General features: G+C 38.5%; 1 protein-coding gene across 2 annotated transcripts in view; it reads right to left on the bottom strand.

The window, feature by feature from the left end:
• LOC150076733 (MAPK regulated corepressor interacting protein 2-like) overlaps nucleotides 1-1,100 on the bottom strand; it is a 94,994-nt gene extending 93,894 nt beyond the window's left edge. For both annotated transcript variants that reach the window (XM_090386189.1, XM_090386188.1), the window contains exons 1-2: nucleotides 951-1,100; nucleotides 737-839 (exon numbers count right to left, since the gene is read on the bottom strand). In XM_090386189.1, the coding sequence (XP_090242315.1) occupies nucleotides 737-839; nucleotides 951-1,002 (155 nt within the window). In that variant the 5' untranslated portion in view covers nucleotides 1,003-1,100. The remainder of the gene's footprint in view (nucleotides 1-736; nucleotides 840-950) is intronic.
• Between the last annotated feature and the right edge of the window lie 20,192 nt (nucleotides 1,101-21,292).

The raw sequence follows: 21,292 nt of genomic DNA, 5'->3' as shown, positions 1-21,292 counted from the left end.
AAACTATATACGTTCGATCTGAATTTCGCATATAAAACGGCATTTAATTAAAACAATTATGTCTCTCTCTCTTTCTCTCAGGGTAACCCGGGGATTTTTTTTTTTTTTTTTTTTTATGGCTGGCTGGTGCAGCAGAAGCCTCAGGCTTCCTTGCACCATGTAGCTAATAATAATAACATTGTCCGATGAAATAGCATGTATATTCTCCTTGAACTGTAGGTCAATTCCCTCCCCCCCCCCATTTTTTTTTTGCATCTCTTTGATCGTGTTCGGAAATAAAAGAGTAAAATTTTGCACTCAGATCCAAGCATTAATATTTTTTTTACTTACAAATCTGTATGGAATGTTTCATAGCGCATTCAAATTTTATATGTTAATGTTATTTCATAACAAAATCTTCTATTAAATCCACCCAATGCTGGACACCATCCATCACAGCTGGGGGGGGGATAGCATCATGCAATACCATGTTATAACAAAATACTCCCAACTGCATTGAATGAACTTTACTAAAAGCACGCCTCATAAACGATGCAAATTTTATGTGATGCACCTTATAAAAGACAAATTGCAATGTTCAATAAATCGAGATTCTGTTCGAGAGAATGCAGTATTCCTTTTTGCACATACACTTAGCAGCATCCAATAGAAATCTTCTTCCTGTAAGCGTCACTGCAATCATCAAAACTTCAAGTGATACGTTAATTTTTTATTTTATTTCGGAAGTCAGGCTTACCTCATATCGGCAGTAACACCGCTGAGATCCCCTGGTTTTTTACTTGCCGAATCTTTTTGGCTTTGGGTCTGGCTTTCAAGGCTATTTGTCTTTTGCGTAAGGCCTATTAGGACAAAAAAAAACACCACGTGTGCCACAGAAGTTTATTTCGAAAGCAAATTCAATCAAAAACATTACTAGACGATTAAAAGTGTACGAATCATATTCTACGTACCTCTTCTGGTCTTAGCTATGATTTTGTAAGGGCCTTTGGACAACGTATACATCACTCTTTCAGTAGAAATAGTGAGCAGGCTGAGCGGAGCATCTATCCGATGTTATTCCATGATGTAACTGCGCGACCTTTTACGCGCAATGACCTCTGGGATAGACGACTCGTTCTTACAGCTGCTTGCTATTGGTATTGGTTGGCCCAACGAAGCGCAAATATTCATCCAGGATATCACCTCAATTTGCGATTTAATTTTATTCTAGGTAATGTTTAAGTTATTTTATAGGTTAAGATATCAAAACTGAAACTTTTACAGTTCTATATATGGGCTGGGTATATTTTATATCATAAAAGGGGTAACGTACTCTCAAACTTTAGATAACGAGTAGATATTTAATTTAATTTAGTGCATTTTGTTGTTGGTCTGTGTTATCATTTATTGGAATGATAACTTATTCAATAGTATAATTAAATTTGTTTTAATAGGACGTAACTCCTGGCATAGTAAATATTCATGCCATGACTACTTTTCAATGGTTGACCAGCAAAAACACCAAAATATAGTTTTAATTTAATTAAAAGGTATAGAGTAATGCCAAGGGAATGTTGAAGCTGGTTCTGTTTAAAGGTCTGGTGTCTCTTCAAATGTGTTACCTTCCGAAACTTATAGACAAAACGCAATTGAAAAGGAATATACGAAATTAAATAAAAACCTTATAGTTAGGAATGGGAAGATATTGAAATCCATCTCACATTATGAGGTAAGCTTCGTTTTCCTAGAATGTAAAAATAACTTATAATGAACGTTGTAAGGTTTTCCATACATGTAATAAACATAAATGGTGTATTATGTACAAATTATTGGAGGGGATAGGCAGGTGATGTTTTTTTTTTTGGCTTACGCTAAAGCTTGCTTTCTTGCATCAATATATTCCAATACTAATAGCAAATATACCCACTTCTAGTTCTAACAGTGCGAACCCAACACTTAATGAGTGGCAAGGCAACTAAGGCACTTCATTTCTTGTCCGAATATTGTATGTATTCCAGGGTGGCGGTCATGAACGCATAAAAAACTCTAGCGGCGCCTCAGACCGGTTATTAAATATAACCTCAAATAAAATGTCTCTATAGTATATAGAGTTCCTGCGGTTTGCAAACGGAATAGAACTTCAAACCATTTTTAAATGGCGTCGTATCCACTGCATTGCCACAAGGCCATATTTTATTGTGAAAGTGAATATAAGGAAATTTATTACAAAGGAATTTGAGTTTATAGGCAAAATAAAAACATTAGAATAAAGAAATAAAAAACAAACAAAAATAATACGGCTTACATAGGACTAACATAAATACGAATAATAAAGTATCCATCACACGCCTTGTACAGCTGTTACACTATTTTAGCTGAGTTTTTGTTATAGTATTGCATGATTATATTAAATATCAGCAGAACTGGATTATTCAGAAAGTAACTGTCTAGGATTCGTCGGTTATTTATTTTTGTGAGGTTCTTCATTTTAAATTACCCTCCCCAAAGCCGTAGCCTGGTGGTCAGGCGAGAGGAAGTCATGCTTTCGCTTACTGGGGTCGAGTCCGTGACTGCTAAATACGGTGGTTTCTTGTTTTTCCCGACCTCTGACCGTTTGGTTGTCCCGGAGAAAAACAGAAAATTTATTTATTTTAAATAAATGTTGCCTAGGTTTCGAAGAAGCGTTAGTCCTTGATGCAAGGGCATCATGATTAATACCTATGTGTGATCACAGGATTGGAGGATTAATCCTTGGAGCCCTCGATGCAAGCGGTTGCTTTAGGTCACAGTAAATGCTAATCAGTATAAGATTTTTTTTAATGTGAAAAATAGTTTCAAATTAATGTTTCGAGCATCATTATTTAAAAATTATTTTTTTCTAGGTTCCATCTGTAGGGGGTATGAAAGTTAGTTATGGCCGTGATTGCGTTAGAATGCGTTTTTTTTTTTTTTTTAGTTCAAAGCGCGTTCTGGCTTTTAATCCCCCCCCCCCCCCACACACACACAATCCAGATCACTAAGATATTCGTTCCGAGCACATTTGTAACTAAGAAAATATGCCCGCAGTTGCTTAAATAAAAGTGATTATTATATATGAATATACTGTATATATATTATGCGCAAAGACGTAAGTACCACTGTTCAAAAAGTGTAAGTGCTTACGAAAACGAGAGCCTATTGGTCTGTCCCGATAATTTTTTATGAGATTATTGATTGAATTGCTTATTTTGATGCGCTAGTTTTTTATCTGCTTTTTATAGTCTTGATTTGTTAATTAAAAATATTATTTGTGTTATAAATTTTTTACGAGTAAAGCATTACAAAAAATAGAGGGGGGAATTCGTAGTCTGCATAAGGGCCAAAACTACGCCGCTGATAATGCTTCAATATATTGATACAAAATAAAAAATTTATCGTCTCGTTTTGGCCTAATAAAATCTGGCAACTCTATTAAAACAATATTAAACATTTTTTTTTTTTTTTTTTTTACGTTGAACAGTTGTATCAGTAATATGACCGAGGATGAGTGCATCTTAAAAGCAGAAAATATTCATTTAAGAAGTATAAATTTTCATGAATTTGGCAAATTTCATAAAAGTGAATCTCTGAAATGTCTGGATATAGTAAGTACCAGGTGTCATTGTAAATGGGGGGGAGGGGGGGGATGATGACCAGAGTTTTGAGATTTTTTTTTTTTTTGGAACGCCTCCTGCCTTCTTTTTCTTTAATTTGGAATTTTTGGTTAAAGGGAGGCATATACCCCCTTCTGCCCATCCCTGAATACGCCTCTGGTAAGTACATTGTGGAATTTGAATGTGGCTTTTCTTAACTCAGTTTTCTTTATTCTAATGCACCGTTCACAAAGTATAGAAACCACTGCATTCAGTTTAGTTGTACAAAATTTAAAAAGAGCAAAAGTGCCGAAATTAATACAAACAAAGACGTTTAAAAAAATAGGATAAAATTGAACTAAATTGTTTGACCAATCGAAAGAGTTTGTGCTTGGATAAACCTTGGTCATGTATGTTATGGCTTCTTGATACAATACTATATACCGTGATTTATTGTTTATATATAAATATTTTTAATATATGCTGTCAGTTGTAACTTATTTGACCTTTTATAATATATTTTTAAAACATTTTTACTGACCCTATTATACACTTTTTAAAAGTGTATTTTATTACTCCTCTAGTCTATATTATTATTATATTAGGGTTCTCCGTAATTGATTACATAAACCCGTATTTGTGTCTGTATATTGCGTGTTTTCTCTGGTGAATTTGCCTGTTTTGCTGGACGAAAAAACCCAAATTTCTGGAGGGGGATTTGCTGTCTACGCCTGAGACTGACTAACTCAGCCACGGAGTGAAAAAGAAGCCCATTAAAGTACCTCGCGTCATCGACGGGATTCGAACCCGGGCCTTTTCTACCCGGTGTGGGAGGACGGTGATGATACCCCTAGTGTTTAGGGTCTAGCGGCACCAGAGGTTTCCCCTATCTCCACGTAGTACACACTGTGGTGTGATACAGAACACTGCAGAGGCCAGAGGTTTAAAATTTTATAGATATTGTGGTGTGCAATGTTTTGTACTGTTGTTCATCTGGCCTTTTAGCAGTTGGGCCCCTAATGGCACCCACCATTGCCCACACTAAGCCCCGTGGAGGCAGACCACGTACACCAATATTTTAGATATTTACTCTGGCAGGTCCTGCCACCTAATGTCCTGAGATTTCTGTGGCTAGGGCCTTAAAAAAGGGAAAGGGAGAAAGGCTAGAAATTAGGTCAGACCAAAAGAGAGATAAATTATTTAGGGTAGAGTTAAAAACTTTTGAGTGTGGGACTTGTGTAGTTTTCACAAGGGTCAAACGCTAGTAGTGAGATAGCTAGATAGGGACGAGACTGGGGGGGTGAGGGACAGAAGTACGGGGACAATAGGGAAAATGGCCCCAGAGTGAGGCAGACCCATGCCTCACCAGGCGAAGAGGGGACAGCACACCGTCTCCTTCCCCTACCCAGGAAGGGGAACCTCATCAGAGAGTGAGGTTCCTCAGATCCCCAATGACGCCAGCATAGCTGGGAGTTTTAACATCGGCGTTAAGAGTCTATATCAGTTTTCGGAGCTCCACTTTGAGTAATTCATGGGGAAGCCCCATCCAGTGAGGATGTCTTGGTGTTGATAGTTTTTGGTCCACTCAAGGTCCAATTTGCGTGACTTGCCAGGTAATATGTGTGTCCAACCAAGGAGTGGAATGTCCCAAATTTCGAATTTCCTTTGTGTGTTGTCTCTTCTTCATCTAGTTCGAGTTGTGTTTGGTTAGTTTATTTTTAGTTACCGTGAATAGCAATCATTGTCCTCCTGGAGAATAAGTCCTGGGCCAAGCTTGAGAGCGCTCTGTAGTCATCCTCCGTTTCAAGTAAGTACAACTCTTGATTCAGTGGCATGTATCTTGTCCTTTTTATTAGGAGGCATCACAGATCCTCAATGTTCACATCAGTGCATCAGATAGTCCCATGTCTCCGCCTGCCCACAAATACATAGTGAGCTATCAACCAAGCTAAAGGCTGCTAATTTGTCATTGTATGGGCCATGGTCCTGTGATTATAAAGGTCATATTCCGGCCTGGATGAAACCAGGGAGTTGACTGGGGATACACGCTGTCAATATCTGGTAGGAATTTCCTTGTCACTTTTCCTTTCGTCGAATGCGCCCATCTGTTCTCCCATTCCTGCTGCAGGTGTTGGATTAGGTTGGCTTTCTCCGTCTTCTGATTGTTTGTGAGATCTATGGTGTATCCAGCAAAGGTGATGGGGACTGCCTTTGCAAGGTGGTATAGCATGGGTCTTGATTACTTCTAGGTCCAGCGGGAGGGCCCCCGCGAGGACCTGCATGGCGTGTGTACTGACCAGTTTAGCAAGCAAGGGTAACAAAGAGGACAGTTCTGTTTGCAGCAGTTATGGATTTGTGGTACCATATAGGTGAGGCATATGTGATTACAGGGATGAGGATGGTTTTGTAATATAATGACCGTGCGTTTTTTAAGTCCCCAGTTCCTCCTGGTGACTAAGGCCACATAGTTTCTTATTTTACTCCTTATATGTTTCGAGAGGTTGGAACGTCAAGTTGGTGTCCAAGACGTTGCCACAAATCCAATCTATTTGTAGCGGCCGTCAAGGATCCAGTCCTTTCAGGAGGATGGCGGAAGTCTTTGTGGAGGAGATTTTTAAGAGGTGCATCTAGGCCCATTCTTGTAGTTTTGTCATTGCCTGGCTTGCAATGGTCTCCAATTGGGCTCTTGAGTCTGCCGATATCATACCACTGTACTACCCACGTAGAAATCCCTCTAGGCTACAAATCAAATTATTATTTTAGGGTTGCCCGTAATTAAATACATTAACCCGTATTTGTGTCTGTAAATTGCTATGTTCCATGGTCGATTTTCCTGTTTTGCTGGACGAAAAAACCCCAGTTACTGGGGAGCAAAACCTTGCTATCTACTCCTGAGACCGACTAACTCAGCCACGGAGTGAAAAAAGCCCATTAAAGTTCCTCGCGTCATCGACGGGATTCGAACCCAGGCCTTTTCCACCCGGTGTGGGGAGGACGGTGACGATACCACTGTGCTACCCGGGCAGTCCCCTCTAGGCTACAGCTGCTTTTAACTGGTCTGTAGGAGCACGGGTTCCTATACGTTCTACGTAATCGCCAATATTTCCATACCCATTCAGCGTATTCGCCGTACTTTCGTTTTACCAGTAAAATTCTAAATAAGTTCTCCCGAGACATTTGCCCATCTTTACCTCTGTTCTTTAAAATATTTAAGGGCAGAGGCCTCATGCTACGAGGTAGAATGACTAACATGTAGGTTAGTGCAAAAGCGTCATTTTAACATAGCCATCTACCAAAGTAGTTTGATTAAATATGCTTCGTTTTGGTTATATCTCATATTGTGAGATATAGCAGTGAATATTCAGCAGTTATTCACTGCTGAATATTGTCTCTAGACGGGGCAGTAAAGAAATTTCACCTCCCAGGTAATGATCACAACTGATATGTAAGCCAGTAATACCCTAGGTATTACTCAAGTTCCGGAATTCTTCACGGAGAAAAGATTAATCCTGACAGACCCTTACATATGGGATACATGCTCGTGGAGGATTCCCCAAACTTATCTGAAATCGCTTCCTTCTTCGTTACCAAGCTAATAGACGTACCGTTCCTGGCAGATTCATGCTAATCGAAATATTGATTGATATCCAAAGCTTTGTGACCGAGGAAGTCTGCCACTTACAAATCTTATAAGCGGGCTATTTTTAGGTGCTTCCCTTGCTTCCAGTCCGCCTGATGCAGTAGGTATCACTACAGAGAAATTCATGTATAATGTCTACAAAAAAATAAAATCAAATTATTATATTAGTGTTGCCCATAATTAATTACATAAACCAGTATTTTTATCTGCTCTCTGGTCGATTTTCCTGTTTTGCTGGACGAAAAAAACCTTGCTATCTACGCTTGAGATCGACTAAGTCAGCTCTGAGTGAAAGAATCCCATTAAGGTTCCTTGCGTCATCGACGGGATTTCCCGTGCCCAGCAAATACGGAGGATGCGGAAAGGTCAGGGAATGACCATCGCATATCCCCAGAGCAATATGGCCTTAGTTGCTAATGCTCCTAAAAACCAAATAACAACATCGACGGGATTCGAATTCGGACCTTTTCCACACGGTGTCCGAATAACGGGAGGACGGTGACTATATACGGTGCTGTTTCTTGTATTTTTTTTTTTTTTTTTTTTATGAAAACCCCAAACACAAAAGGTATCAAAACCTATAGTACTTAGTACCATGCATGGGTTGAAGGAGAAGTATGGGGGGTGGGGGGGATTGCTGGAAACTTTGCTCTAGAGACTAAACATGGGTTTCACCACTTCAAGCCTCCAATAAGCAAAGTGGTGGTATTTCACCAGTTGATGATAGTCATCTACCACCTACAATTATTCTGTCTATCTTGTGAACTCCTCTGACCGTTTGGTCGTCCCGGAGTATAAACAGAAAATTTATTTATTATACCACTATGCTACACGCCCCCATACTTCTCCTTCAACCCATGCACGGTACTAAGTACTATAGGTTTTGATACCTTTCGTGTTTGGGGTTTTCATAAAAAAAAAAAAAGACTGTCTAATGTCAAAAAGTATCTTTTGTCTTCTCAAACTAAAATCAATGCACGGTACTAAGTACTATAGTTTCTGTGTTTCTTCTTCCGACCAATACTAAAGGGGGGGGGGGGGGGGGAACCCATAAATACATTAGTATTCAAAAAAAGTGCATCACCTAAGAATTTCACATTTCTAACCCTTTTTCGCGATGGTATGCTACATTAATGACTAGCATCACAAATAGAAATATAAATAAAAAGATATTTATTAATAGTTAAGGCAAAGCTAAGTAATATTTGACAGGTGCTCTCAAAATAATTCCAAAATGATCATTTACAACTTTTATACAACAGTTTTAGTAAACACGACAATTATGGCTGAAATGTTATCAGAAGCCCTCAATTTGCTTCACTTTATCATTTTAAATGGAAAACAAAATGAAAAGTTCACCACGTGCAAACTAATTAAACTGCCTCTGGCCCTGATGACAGCAGTACACCGTCGAGGCATTGACAAGATCAATTTCTGAAGATAATCAACTGATAGTTCGTGGTTCCAAACACGAATTATGGCTTCCTGAAATTCACGAAGGGTCTTTGGTCTCTTTCTGGCAACGGCAGATTCCACACGATGCCAACAGGTCTCTATACGATTCAGGTCCGAGCTGTTTTCTCGCCAGCTAAGAGTTATAATGGACCGTTCTTCCAACCATTTTTTTCACTTGTAACAAATGAAAACACATTACTGTCGAATCTCTAATGCAGAAATGAAGCTAAAATAACTACAGCACCTACAGAAGTGCCTACTTACACTTTTCGCCCGATGACGAGGAGCAGAGTCGTCCTGAAAGATGCAGTTACTTGGCAGGTTGAAATGGTCTCTAATGGTTGGCAGCAATTTGCCTTCTAATATAGCCAGGTATCCGTCGGCATTTACGGAACCTTTTATAAATTGCAGGTAACCTACTCCGCGATACGAAATGCACCCCCATATCATTTGGCTGGTAGGGAATTTCACTGTAGACACCATACAGTCTGGATGGTATTCACCACGTCTATGGCAAATCATTTGTCTCCCATCAGAGCCATGCAGATTGAATTTCTTCTCATCCGAGAAAATAACTGACTTCCACTGTTCGAGTGTCCATTTGACATGCTCCTTACACCAAATTAATCGTGCCCTTTTCATTTTTTGTGTGAGGTGGAGCTGCTTCTTAGGACGACGGATTACTGCACTTGCTACCACTCCTATGTTCTCATTTTCTTGTCAGCTCAGACGAATAAGTATGATTTTTAAGGCATAAGCGCTTCAAAATGCGGTCCTGTTTTGGCGTAGACTCGTTTGCATCCGGTTTCTTTTTTCCTATCAGCAGAATCAATATTCTTGAATTTGGAAAGAATTCTACTCACTGTCTACTGATTACAAGACACTATATGACGGGAAGAACATCCTTCCTCACGTAAAGCAAAAATAGCACTCTTTGCTCATGGCGTCAACTGATAGTTCGGCACGTAACTCGCCATCCTGACACAAGCAAGGAATGACTGCAACTCTTGTAGAGCGTGCTTATATAGCTGAAAGTAACAGCTGATGCAATATTACGTCATCACCTACGCGTTTCAATCTTATCTCTTTTTTTTTTTTTTTTTTTTTTTTTTTTTTTTGATGCAATCTGTAAGAAATATTGCCATATACGTTATTCTGATTACAATTTTAAGGGGTGACGCGCTTTCTTTGAATACCAGTGTATATATAAAAAACCTAAAGACAAAATTGCTCGGAAATACAGGAAAATTACTGAGGTGTATCAAGCTCTGTTCCGTCAAAACAAAACTTAAAAAGAGCTCATCAGATATGAACCGTCACTAGGTTCTGTGTTTCACCGTAGAGGATTTCAATAGATAGGTAAGTATGCGTACGAAATGTGCTATGTACTTCAGGGGCTAAAAACAAGGAGCGTTGGAGCATTGGCAGTAAATGGAGAATCTTTATACGTAGTAGTAATTGACTCGCTGATATAATAACAGTAGCAGATTGAAATTCTTGATATGAAAGCACTTCACCTTATAAAGTTTTTACACATATGAAATACTTATTACGTAATAGTCTACAGATCATACGTTTCGCGAATTCCCTCCTCCTACTTCTTCAGTGATTGCAATTGTGTTGGTGCACTATCACAAAATCGGAATACTCATTAACTTAATTATCTTTCTGGCCATAACAAGCTCAGTTCCTTTCTTCATTTGTGACTATGTTTATTATTATTTTTTTTTTTTTGAGTGACTGGTTGAGAGGCACTGTACTTTTGTAAGGGGAACAGCAAAAGGTGGATCAAGGTCGTTCACTCCATAAAATGAAATAGTCCTTGTGAATAGTTCGACTTTGAGCTGCCTACTCTTTTTCTCCTTACTAAGTATAAAAATGCTGGTACCATTCCCTTTCCTCTTAGTTCACGGAGGGCTTTCTTATTATATCCGACAAGATCGTACTTATGAATTTGATGGAATTTTAATTTACCCCGAAGCATCTCCTAAAAAATAAAAATCTCGCTGTTTCCAAATTTAAATTTCCGTTAGCAAAAACGTTGGTCTTTCTCATCCAAAGGTAAAACTACTTAAGTTTTTGGCTATACTCCAGATCTTGGGAACAAGTTTTCACTGTACATTGGGCGTGATCTTAAACAGAGATATTGTACGGTCGAGTTCTGTGATTGGGTGATTATTGTGAATGCTTTTGCTTTTGTTAGTGTTAGTGAGGGTGTTTATCCCCCACCTTACTGCTGTTTTTGTAGTGGAAAACGAGTTCCCCATTTTAAAATAGCGTTAAGAGATATTTTAACAAAGATTAGTTTTTACGTAATATCGGGAGGGATTTAAGCAAAAAACAGTTATTTTTGAAATTTTCTAATTATTTTCGCTTATTTTAATTCCTTATTGCCGTTTTTCTTTATCTTTATTTAGACTTCAATGTGTTAAGATGATTTTGGCATGTTACATGTGGGCATTTTGCGTATATTTGTGAGAAAAATTATTACACCTTTTTTTTTTCATACGCTTAACTCTAAGTTCCATTAGACTTCTTTTATGTAAATCTAACTTCCTGTCTAATCAAATAAATACTTTTCTTCAGTACTCATATACTGTACAATGATTTTTCTGTGTACATCTAACCTTCTACGACTATAATATTCTTTTTGATATTTTTTAATACAATCTTTATAATGAGGATGAGATGTTGAATTCAGTTTCATCGTTTTCTGGCATACATTTCCTACAGAATTTTGTTGGCATTTATAAAAATACTTATGAATTAAGTACTTTAAAAAATGTTTTTCTATAAAATGGAGCTTGATAAAAGACTAACAGCAATTAGTATTTGTATAGTAAGTTCAAGGAAGCCATAGGCTTTTGCTGCACCGGCCAAAAAATAAATAAATCAATAAAAATAATAAAATACATAAATAAATAATAAAAATATAAAATAAAATGATAAAAAATAAATAAAAAAAAGATAGCATAGATAGGAAAATAGAAAACAAATTATGCGCTTTCTTTCTCACGTAGGTAACAATCCCGTTCACGGTTTACCTTTAAATGTATTCAACTGTCAGCCTTAATTACCTAGGGAAGAAACTTGTTCCAGTACTGAACGATTCACTGGCTAAAAGAAAACTTCGTACAGTCTAATCTAAACTTATTCCCCTGTAGTTATGACCCTCTAGTTCTGGAATACTTTATAACAGTGAAAATCCTGCCTACATTCATTTTACTAACCCTTCTCAGAACCGTATAAATCTGCACCAGGTCCCTTCTGAGGTGCCTGGTTGCCAAGTTATGTAGCCCACATAATCGAAGACTTTCCTTGTACGATCACCCTTTTGCCGATCTCACAATGCGAGTTGCCAGTCTTTGGACCCTCTCAAGAAGCTCAACGTCTTTTTGCAGATGAGATCTCCATACTTTGGACACAGTGTTCCAAATGCGGTCTTACAATTGCCTTATAGAGTGGGATTATGACCTCCTTATCTCTACCGGTTATCGTTAGATAAATCATCGATAGAACACCAGATGGCTGTTTACACTGATTAGAAAATTTCATGTCTGCCCTTATCGTAATTCCAGATTTCTTTCTTCCTTCTGCTCTTTTTCAATTCAACCCTACAAGTGTACAAGTTATTCTCCAAGTGTAAAACCTTGCATTTTTCTGCATTAAAACTTAGCTACCACTCAGGGCCGGATTTAATGTTGTACTGGTCCCTAAGATATAACTTTTAAGAGACCCTGCTGTACTGAGTAAATTTTAGGCTTAATAGCGTTTCATGCTCATCAAAGGGTGCGTATAGAATGCTACATACATAGTACAGTAATACATACATTTTTATTAACTGTTAAAAAATAACAGAAATTTTTGACATTGATAATAATATCAATTGTTTGGTTTGGTTTTTTCCATCTATATCTGAAGATGGGCTGTAAAACATGATCATGTTGGTGCTGTTGTATCCGATGGTGCTCCCGGTGAAGAAAGAAGACAACTTCGGAACTGTATTCTTTTGACGGTAAAAACGTTTTTATTGGCGTTATTCCAAAAATTTTGTAACGAAAAACCGTCATGCGAAAAGCATTACGGAAGTGACGTCAACTTCAGCTTCCCCCAGAAGCAAATTATTTGGAACTTGTATTGTTGCAATCATACTTATATGATGGCAACAGTAATTTATCTTGTACTGGACCAAATTTAATGAAATCTTGCACGGAACTTTGCTCTATACTAGAGGGAAAACTTTCAAACCTCTGAAAATTGCAGTAGTTTTTCCAGGATAGTGGAAAATATGAACATGTGATCAAGGAAATTTTCTCACATAATAAACGGGATAATGTGGACGTATAGCATATCGTTGGAAAGCTAAGGAATTTAGAAACAGAAATATTAAAGTTTTAAGATACAAAAAACTTTTGGAAACTGGGAAATGCATCTTTCGAAAACGCATCTGGTTTCAAGTCACCTGATATTTTCAGATTGAATGTAATTTTTTTTTCTTTACAATTAAAACTGTGAGGCTGGAAAACAGTTCTGCACATTTATGAAAACATTTTCAACTTGGACATATATGTACCTGGTACAGAATTTTTTTTTTTTTTTTTCTCCCATTCTAAAAAAGAAATTATAAGGCGACAGAATAAATGGTAAAATATTTCTTACATGTGGTGCTATAGCATTGCATATTATTGAAGTACATTTTGTTCTTTGCAGCTTTAAGTCCTTACATTCCCTTTGTCTGAAAAATTAAATTTATAAAGCTCACTTACATGATCAACTACCCTTAATGCACAATGGATAGCTATGAAAATTTTGCACTGCTACTTTCTGCCATTGCCCTTCTGTATCACCAATTTTCTTGAACGGCAAAACTCTCTGATAAATAATAATAAAATTCTTTATTCATAGAAATGTAGGACACGATTCCCGCTACAGGCAACCAGAGGAATCTACCAATTAACTGGGCATTACATTCAGTACTTGAAAAACTAAGTGGGCACACAGCAAATACATAGAAAGTGCTAATAGATTATACAGAGCTTATATTGCATTATACAGATTTTATAGTTATTATATACATGCTGCAACACATCGAGACAGTCTGGAAACTTTCACTAGGAGTTATGACTGGTTCCGCTGACAATTCCAGGAATGCTGACTGCACTTGACTATGGATTTGCACTTTTCTTCTCTGCAGGGAGAATCTCTGGACCACACATCCAAATCAGTGTTTGAGGAGTTCAGCGGGCTGATGATGCTGTTCGGAAAGTGCCGCTTGAAGGTCGAGAGCTTCTGCAGTTTAGAACAGAGCACTGGACGGTTCCTGAGGACTCTACCAGGGATTTTCCAGCCTACAATTTCCCAGATGTTCACGAAGTCGAGAACAGCGGAGCACAGATTAAGCGCAATTGTGACCTTCCTCGCATATACCAGGTGCTGTGCTGGGGTATATCTGAGATTTATGAAGAGCTGTGATTTTGATGTTGTATACATCAAACTTTAGGACCCAGAATTCTAGGCCCCCAGAGCGTTTTCAGATTGGACATAGGAGCAAACTTATGATAGGACTAAAGTAGTAGAGGAGAAATTTTCTGACTGTTTCCTTGTTGTGCGCTCTACAGAGATCAATTTTCAGGCCCAAGAAAGCCCGTAATGCTCTTGAATGCAGTTGCTAGATTTGTTCCTTATACGTTAGATTTTCGTCCATTACCACTCCTAAGAATTTTACGGAATGAGTGGCGACGAGAAAATGCAGGGCTGCAGAGAGGCTGCTGGATTGAGATCTGCTTGTGCTCTAGGTGAGATGATATATTTGTATTTTTCAGGTTTATTTTAAGCCCAAAACAGGCATATAAGTGGCTTAACTTGCAGTGAGTTAAAGGCGGCTTTCAGATCCAGAAAAACAGCATGAATAACATATCCTTGCTCCCAGGTTTGAAGGGTTTTGAGAGCCTGTATGCATGTTATCGGTGATTAGTAGTATTGTGTAAGGGTTTGAACGAAATTGATCCAGAATCCTTTGTGAATGAGAGGGACACATGTCAACGTTAATATTGGTAATTTTAAGTTTTGAGGAAAAACGTTATTTGTTGGTCATGTTGGATTTGCACGCACACTTTAATTGCTTGGCAAAACTAAATGGTTAAGCGTAACATGTTTGTTTTGGTTTGCTTTTTTTTTTTTTTTTTTTTTTGGAAATTTAAAGTTTTATTCTTGAGTTATCATCGAAAATAGCCTAAATGCCAAACTTAAAAGGGGAGGAGATTGAAATAGGCCTATAGTCAGCAGTTGAGGTCGGATTTCGCACCTTTGGAACTGGATAACTCTGTAATTTAGCCAAGCATTTGGGACGACTCCCTGTTCTAAAACTCTGTTAAACAACTTCGTCAGCTCATCGCTGATACAGTAGGAGGCGACTTTACGGCAATAGGTGAGAATAGAGTCATTTCCCATTATTTTCTTATTGGACAGGGCATTGATGGCCTTGATTAGCTCCTCTTCGCCAAGCGTCACATTAGTGAGATTAGTTATGTCGTAGTGGGCACTGTTCCAGGGGAAGTCCGCAGCTTCACTGTCTGTTTTGAAGAACCGACATAGTCGCACCATTCGGCCAGGTCTAACGATTCTGCTGACCGGATGTGATTGGCCGACCAGTATCACTGGCCACACGCTATCCTGTTCTCCATGAACGAGTTGATAGCCGGTTTCTTGGATTTCTGGAAACTGCTTTTAGCCAATGAGTACACAGTGTATGAATTTCCGTGGGTGATCTCTTGAATTGGGCATGTAGTCATTGTTTTTCTTTAAAACGGTGCATAAGGATGCTGGACCACCATGGCTTCGAGTGTGGGCAGATAACGCATACCCTTGACATGGCCACTCTAGCAATGAAAGACAACCATTTCTGAAGCCAAAACGCAGCTTCTTCTATATCGATTTCAAAGTCTTTGATCCATCATGATATTTAAAGTCTTTGATCCACAATCACAAAAGTGTTGAATCTATTTTTTGCTCATTTTCACAAAGGGGCGAAATTACACACTATAGTTTAATATGAAAATTCACAAGAAAAAAAAAAAAATAAAATAAAAATAAATATATATATATATATATATATATATATAGTTACCTACTCACAGTAATTGAATCAACACAAACAAAAAGGGACCAGTTTTCGTTAACAAGTTTTCTGTTAAACCTATTCAGAACAGTGCTCTGCATGCGGAAACGATTTAAGGCGACCCTCTATATTAGGAAAGTTAGACTTTTCGAAAGTGAAATTTCAAAGAAAGGAAGTTGAAGAATTCTCAGTGATTTGTGGAAATTCATATTATAATATCTTTCTCTGATTTGTAAATGATCGAGCAACAAAATTTCAATAAAAAAATCAAAGTAATAAAATTACAAATCGTTCTGTAAAATTGTAACAAAATACAAAGAATAAAAATATTATTTATTATGGTCACCCGTGTTAATCCAATTACCCATGTGTATTGTGTCTGTAAATTGCGTGTGTTCTCTGCTCGATTTGCCTGCTTTGCTCAGATTAACTCAGCCACGGAGCGAATAAAGCCCATAAAACTTCCTCGTGTCATCGATGGGATTCGAACCTGGGCCTTTTCCACCCGGTGTGGGGAGGACAGTGATGATACCGCTGCTCTACGGGCGCAGACAAAATGCAAAGAATAGTAAAAAAAAAAAAAAAAAAAAAAAAGAAATCTACAGCAATGAGTAACATATATTAGCAAGGACGTTTCTAGGGTTGTGGTGCCTGGATGTCAATTGCAATTTGGCGCCCAGGTGCCAATTGAAATCTGGCGGCCCGCCCAACGTTTGACAATCGCCGAAGCCATGGACCATTCATAATGTGAATTGTTTACACGATGGCCCCCATCATGTAAACTTAGGAAAACTGGAATAATAAAATCATTTATTACAGAATCGCTACAAAGTTGGCATTGCGTACATAAAGCAAATCAATGCATACTTCTCTATTCAGAGGTGTGCATTCACTGTTCACCAAAAAGAAGAAAAATTAAGATACGGACAAGAAAAATCACTTTTTAAAATTCATATTATATCTTTCTCTGATCTGTAAATGATCCTAAAACAAATTTTCAATAAAAAAAATTGCTGACACCAGGTTAATAAAATTACAAATCGTTCTGTCAAATTGTAAAAAAATAAAATAAATAAATAAAAATTAATTAATAAATATATAAATCTTCAGTAATGAGTAACGTACACCGTGCTGCCACTTTATTAGGTACACCCCTGCTGTGCACACAAATGGTTTGTCCCACAACGTTGCAAGTCATATGACCACAGTTGTCGATATAAATGCAGCAGAACAACCTTTCTACTATCAGTTAAGCGTACAAACCATAACGAGAATCGGGAAAAGGAGTGATCTAACGAACTTCGAAAGTGGCATGGTAGTAGGTACAAGATGTGCTGGACAAACCATCTCTAAAACGGCAGTTCTCCTGAACTTTTAACGCACTACAATTTAAGGGTGTATGGAGAATTTGCATTGTGCAAGCAGACAGACTGGCCACAATTCTGTCGCACATCACGTTAGAATACAACCTTGGTGCGCAGAACAAAATATCGCAACGGACCACTAGTCGCACTTTGTTGCGAATGGGCTACAACAGACAACGGCCACATCGCGTACCTTTGTTATCAATGAAGAACAAGAGAGAACGCCTGTGGGCACAGCAACACAAGCACTGGACTATCAAAGATTGGAAAACAGTTGCTTGGTCTGACGAGTCGAAGTTCCTGGTGTATCATAAAATAAAAATAAATTTTCTGTTTATACTCCGGGACGACCAAACGGTCAGAGGAGTTCACAAGATAGACAGAATACAAGAAACAGCACCGTATTCAGCAGTCACGGTGAACCCCGGTCACTCAAGGCACGTGTACTTATGCACCCGCGCGCCTGATCACTAGGCTACGGCGGCCTTCATGTTGATGGAAGGTTCAGAATTTGGCGAAAACAACGTGAATCCATGGACCCGTCATGTCTGACAACTACTGAACAAGATGCTGAAAGATGATGGGGGCAGTGTTATGGTGTGGGGAATGTTTTCTTGCACACGTTGGCTCCATTGATTCCCATTTAAAATTCACGTCTGAATGCCACGATACCTAAACATCGTTGCTGACCAAGAGCATCCGTTCATGTTAGCAGTTTATCCTCAGTCAGATGGCTACTTCCAGCAGGATAATGCGCTGGTGCACAAAGCCCGAATCACTATGGAATGATTCCAGGAAAATGACAATGACTTTTCTTTGCTGCAGTGGCCTGCTCAGTCCACAGATCTCAATCCTATTGAACATCTTTAGGATGAGCTGGAAGGGGCTGTTCGCTGCAGGCCTAAACCTCCGTCGTATCTCATGGAACTGCGTGACACACTCATGTCTGCATGGTACTCCATTCCTGCACAACGTTTTCAGCATCTTGTTCAATCCATGCCTAGACGAATTCAGGCTGTTTTGAAGGCTAAAGGAGGCTCAACACGCTACTAGGTAGTTGTACCTAATAAAGTGGCAGCGCAGTGTATATTAGTATCAAAACTGGGTAGTATTTGTGATTGCCAACATCATGGATCATTCATAATTTGTGAATGGTCCATCATGTAGACTAATGAAAATTAAAAAAATAAATTTACTTACATAAGTCTTCAGTCTTTCTATCACAAGTTAGAAAGGAATGGTGGTAGTGGGTAAATTTTAATCGTCCTCTGAGAAACTTGTAGAATAAGGACACTTGAAAATTTAGAATTACAGAGAACAGTACGTGATTCTGTATAACAGCTGGAGAATTTTTTTTCGCTGCCAATAAAGGAAATGAAAATCTCTGCGACTGGCTGAATTTTTTTGTTTTATTTCCCAAGTTACGTCTTCAAGTAACTTTGCAACAAATTTTCACAGCACAAACGAAAACAGAACAGATCCATATAAAAGGGTTATAAAATGTATTATTTATGGCTAGCGACCAAGTCCGTTTCCGCACGCATTGTAAAAACAACCAAAAGTACACCGATGAGCCAAAAGATTATGCCCAGTTAGCCGTTATGCAAATCGAAGTTACTCTTGTTCTTCAGATAGGAAAGGCAACAGACTTAAATGAGTTTGACAAAGGCCAAACTGTAATGGCCAAACGACTGGGTCAGAGCATATCTGAAATGGTGTGTCTGGTGGGATGTTCATGGTCAGCCATGGTTAGTACCTACCGAAAGGAGTCCCAGGAGGGGGAACCCACGAATCGCCGGCGAGGTGTTGGATGACCATGGTTCATTAATGCTGGAGGTGAGTGAAAGCTCTCCCGGATGGCACATGACAACAGAAGGGCGACTGTGGCGCAACTCGCCGGTAATTGGAATGCTTGTCACGGGAGTAATGTATCACAAAACACAGTACATCGAACCCTGCTGAAAATGGGACCACTTCAAGTTCCCATGCTAACCACGGTTCACCGGCCACAGCGCCTACAATGGGCAAACGAGCATCGAAACTGTACCTTGAGTGATTGGAAGAAGGTCGTCTGGTCCGATGAATCATGTTTCCTGTTGCACCATGTGGACAGCCGGGTACGTGTGCATTGTTTACCTGGGGAAGTGATGACGGCAGGATGCACCGTGGGACGAAATCAAGCCGATGGCAGCTGTGTCATGTTTTGGGCGATGTTCTGCTGGGATACCCTGGGTCCAGTCATCCATGTGCCAGACACTCTGACTTCTACCACCTACTTAAACATCATTAGTGACCAGGTACACCCCTTTCATGGCAACGGTCTTCACCTCCCCTCTGGCGGTGCCGCCTTTCAGCAGAATAATGAGCCATGTCACACAGCCCAGATTGTTTGAGACTGGTTCGCGCAACATGCGGAAGACCGAGGTTTGCCCTGGCCTCCAAATTCCCCAGACATCAATCCCATCGAGCATCTGTGGTTTGTGTTGGAACAGCAACTCCGATCTGTGGCATCTCAACCACGGACCTTACAAGAATTAAAGGATCTGCTGGTTACGTATTGGTACCATATACCACAAGACGCATTTAGAAATCTTGTAGCGTCCATGCCTCGCCGGGTACGAGCTGTTTTGGCTACACAAGGAGGACCAACAGCATATTAGGGAGGTGGTCATAATTTTTTGGCTCATCGGTGTATATTGCAATAAATAGTTTTTCACGACAATAAAAGGAGAAAAGCAAAAATCTATAATAACAACAATAATTTTCATATTTTTGTATACCGATGTTCATTATTTATAAATTATTTATTTTTTATTTTTTCTAAACTGTTAAAAACTATTCTTGATGTCTGTTAAAGTTATGCTGTACTCTGTATTCTGTTCATTGATCATGATAGGATCGATGATACTACTCTGTGACGAAAACGACAGGAAAAAGAGAAAAAAAAAAGAAAAAAAAAACGAGAACATATTTGAAATCAGCGTACAGATCTGGTTTAGAAAAATGGGTGATTGGGGAGAAGAATCAATTTGTTGACCAATGTTATCAGTTCTGTGCTCGCGCATAGCCATATATTTGTTTACTCAATTGCTAAATACTGTTCTTTATTACTTCTTTTATTGCATTTTTTATATTCCCTACATACTCCTTGCTAATTTGTTATGAAGGAATGATGGGAACGTGGTTTCGAATCGATTTCTGCATCACTGAATGGGAACATAAATAAGTTCAGTGTTCCATACTGTCTGGGCGCTGACTTATTTTTTAATATCAGGTTGACAGATAAGAAGTTTACTGGTTTCGTGACCTTGAAGAAAAGTGTTATGTGACAAGAAGAGATGTCACTGGTATGCCTAAATACTGATTCTATTTAGTCATGGTGCAAAACTAAATATCGTGACCAGGGCTCCCACTCACTAATTTTAAAAAAAAACTTAGATTGCAACTTAAATAAACCCAAAAAAAAACCTAGTTTTCATCATATAGTATAGCAACACAAATAAGATAAAACTTACCATGCATAAATATCTTTTATTTAATTGTAATCAGAATTTTCATCCCATTCAGTTCCCTCCACATTTATTTTTTGAAGTTCTTTCATTTTTTTCAAGCGTTCTTCTTATCTTTTATGACAAGTTCCTTGTATGACTTCTTTTACCAATTCTGATTTAGGTTTCCCTATATAGCAATTTTGATTAGATCTATTTATCGCCTGTTTTTGCCACTAGTCGATCTTTCACAGTTTCTGGTTTAAGGGAGTTTGTGGCTTTTGTTTTTATATGTTTTACTTGGGAGAAGATTCTTTCTACGCTTGCCGAAGAGTGAGGTAAAATAGTTAGACTGGTCATAAAGTTAGATAAAATCTCATATATAGAATTATTAAAGCCATCTTTTACATTACATAACAGATACCAAAACTCAGGTATGGTTTTGTATGAGAGATCTAAATCTTGATTTAAACGAAATGATCTCCATTCATCATCTAGAAGATCTGTTTTGTCTTCAGAAACAAGGTGAGGGAACTGCATTGCTAAATGGAAAATTGAGGATGGCGATTTGGCACAATCATGTATCACTGCTGGGCCAAGAACATTGAGACTGGCGATAATTACATTGTCATTTAGAG

Source organism: Mastigoproctus giganteus, chromosome 12, assembly GCF_048544385.1.
Source record: "Mastigoproctus giganteus isolate SK-2022 chromosome 12, ASM4854438v1, whole genome shotgun sequence".
Classification (NCBI taxonomy): Eukaryota; Metazoa; Arthropoda; class Arachnida; order Uropygi; family Thelyphonidae; genus Mastigoproctus; species Mastigoproctus giganteus.
This window is presented reverse-complemented; position numbering and strand designations above follow the sequence as displayed.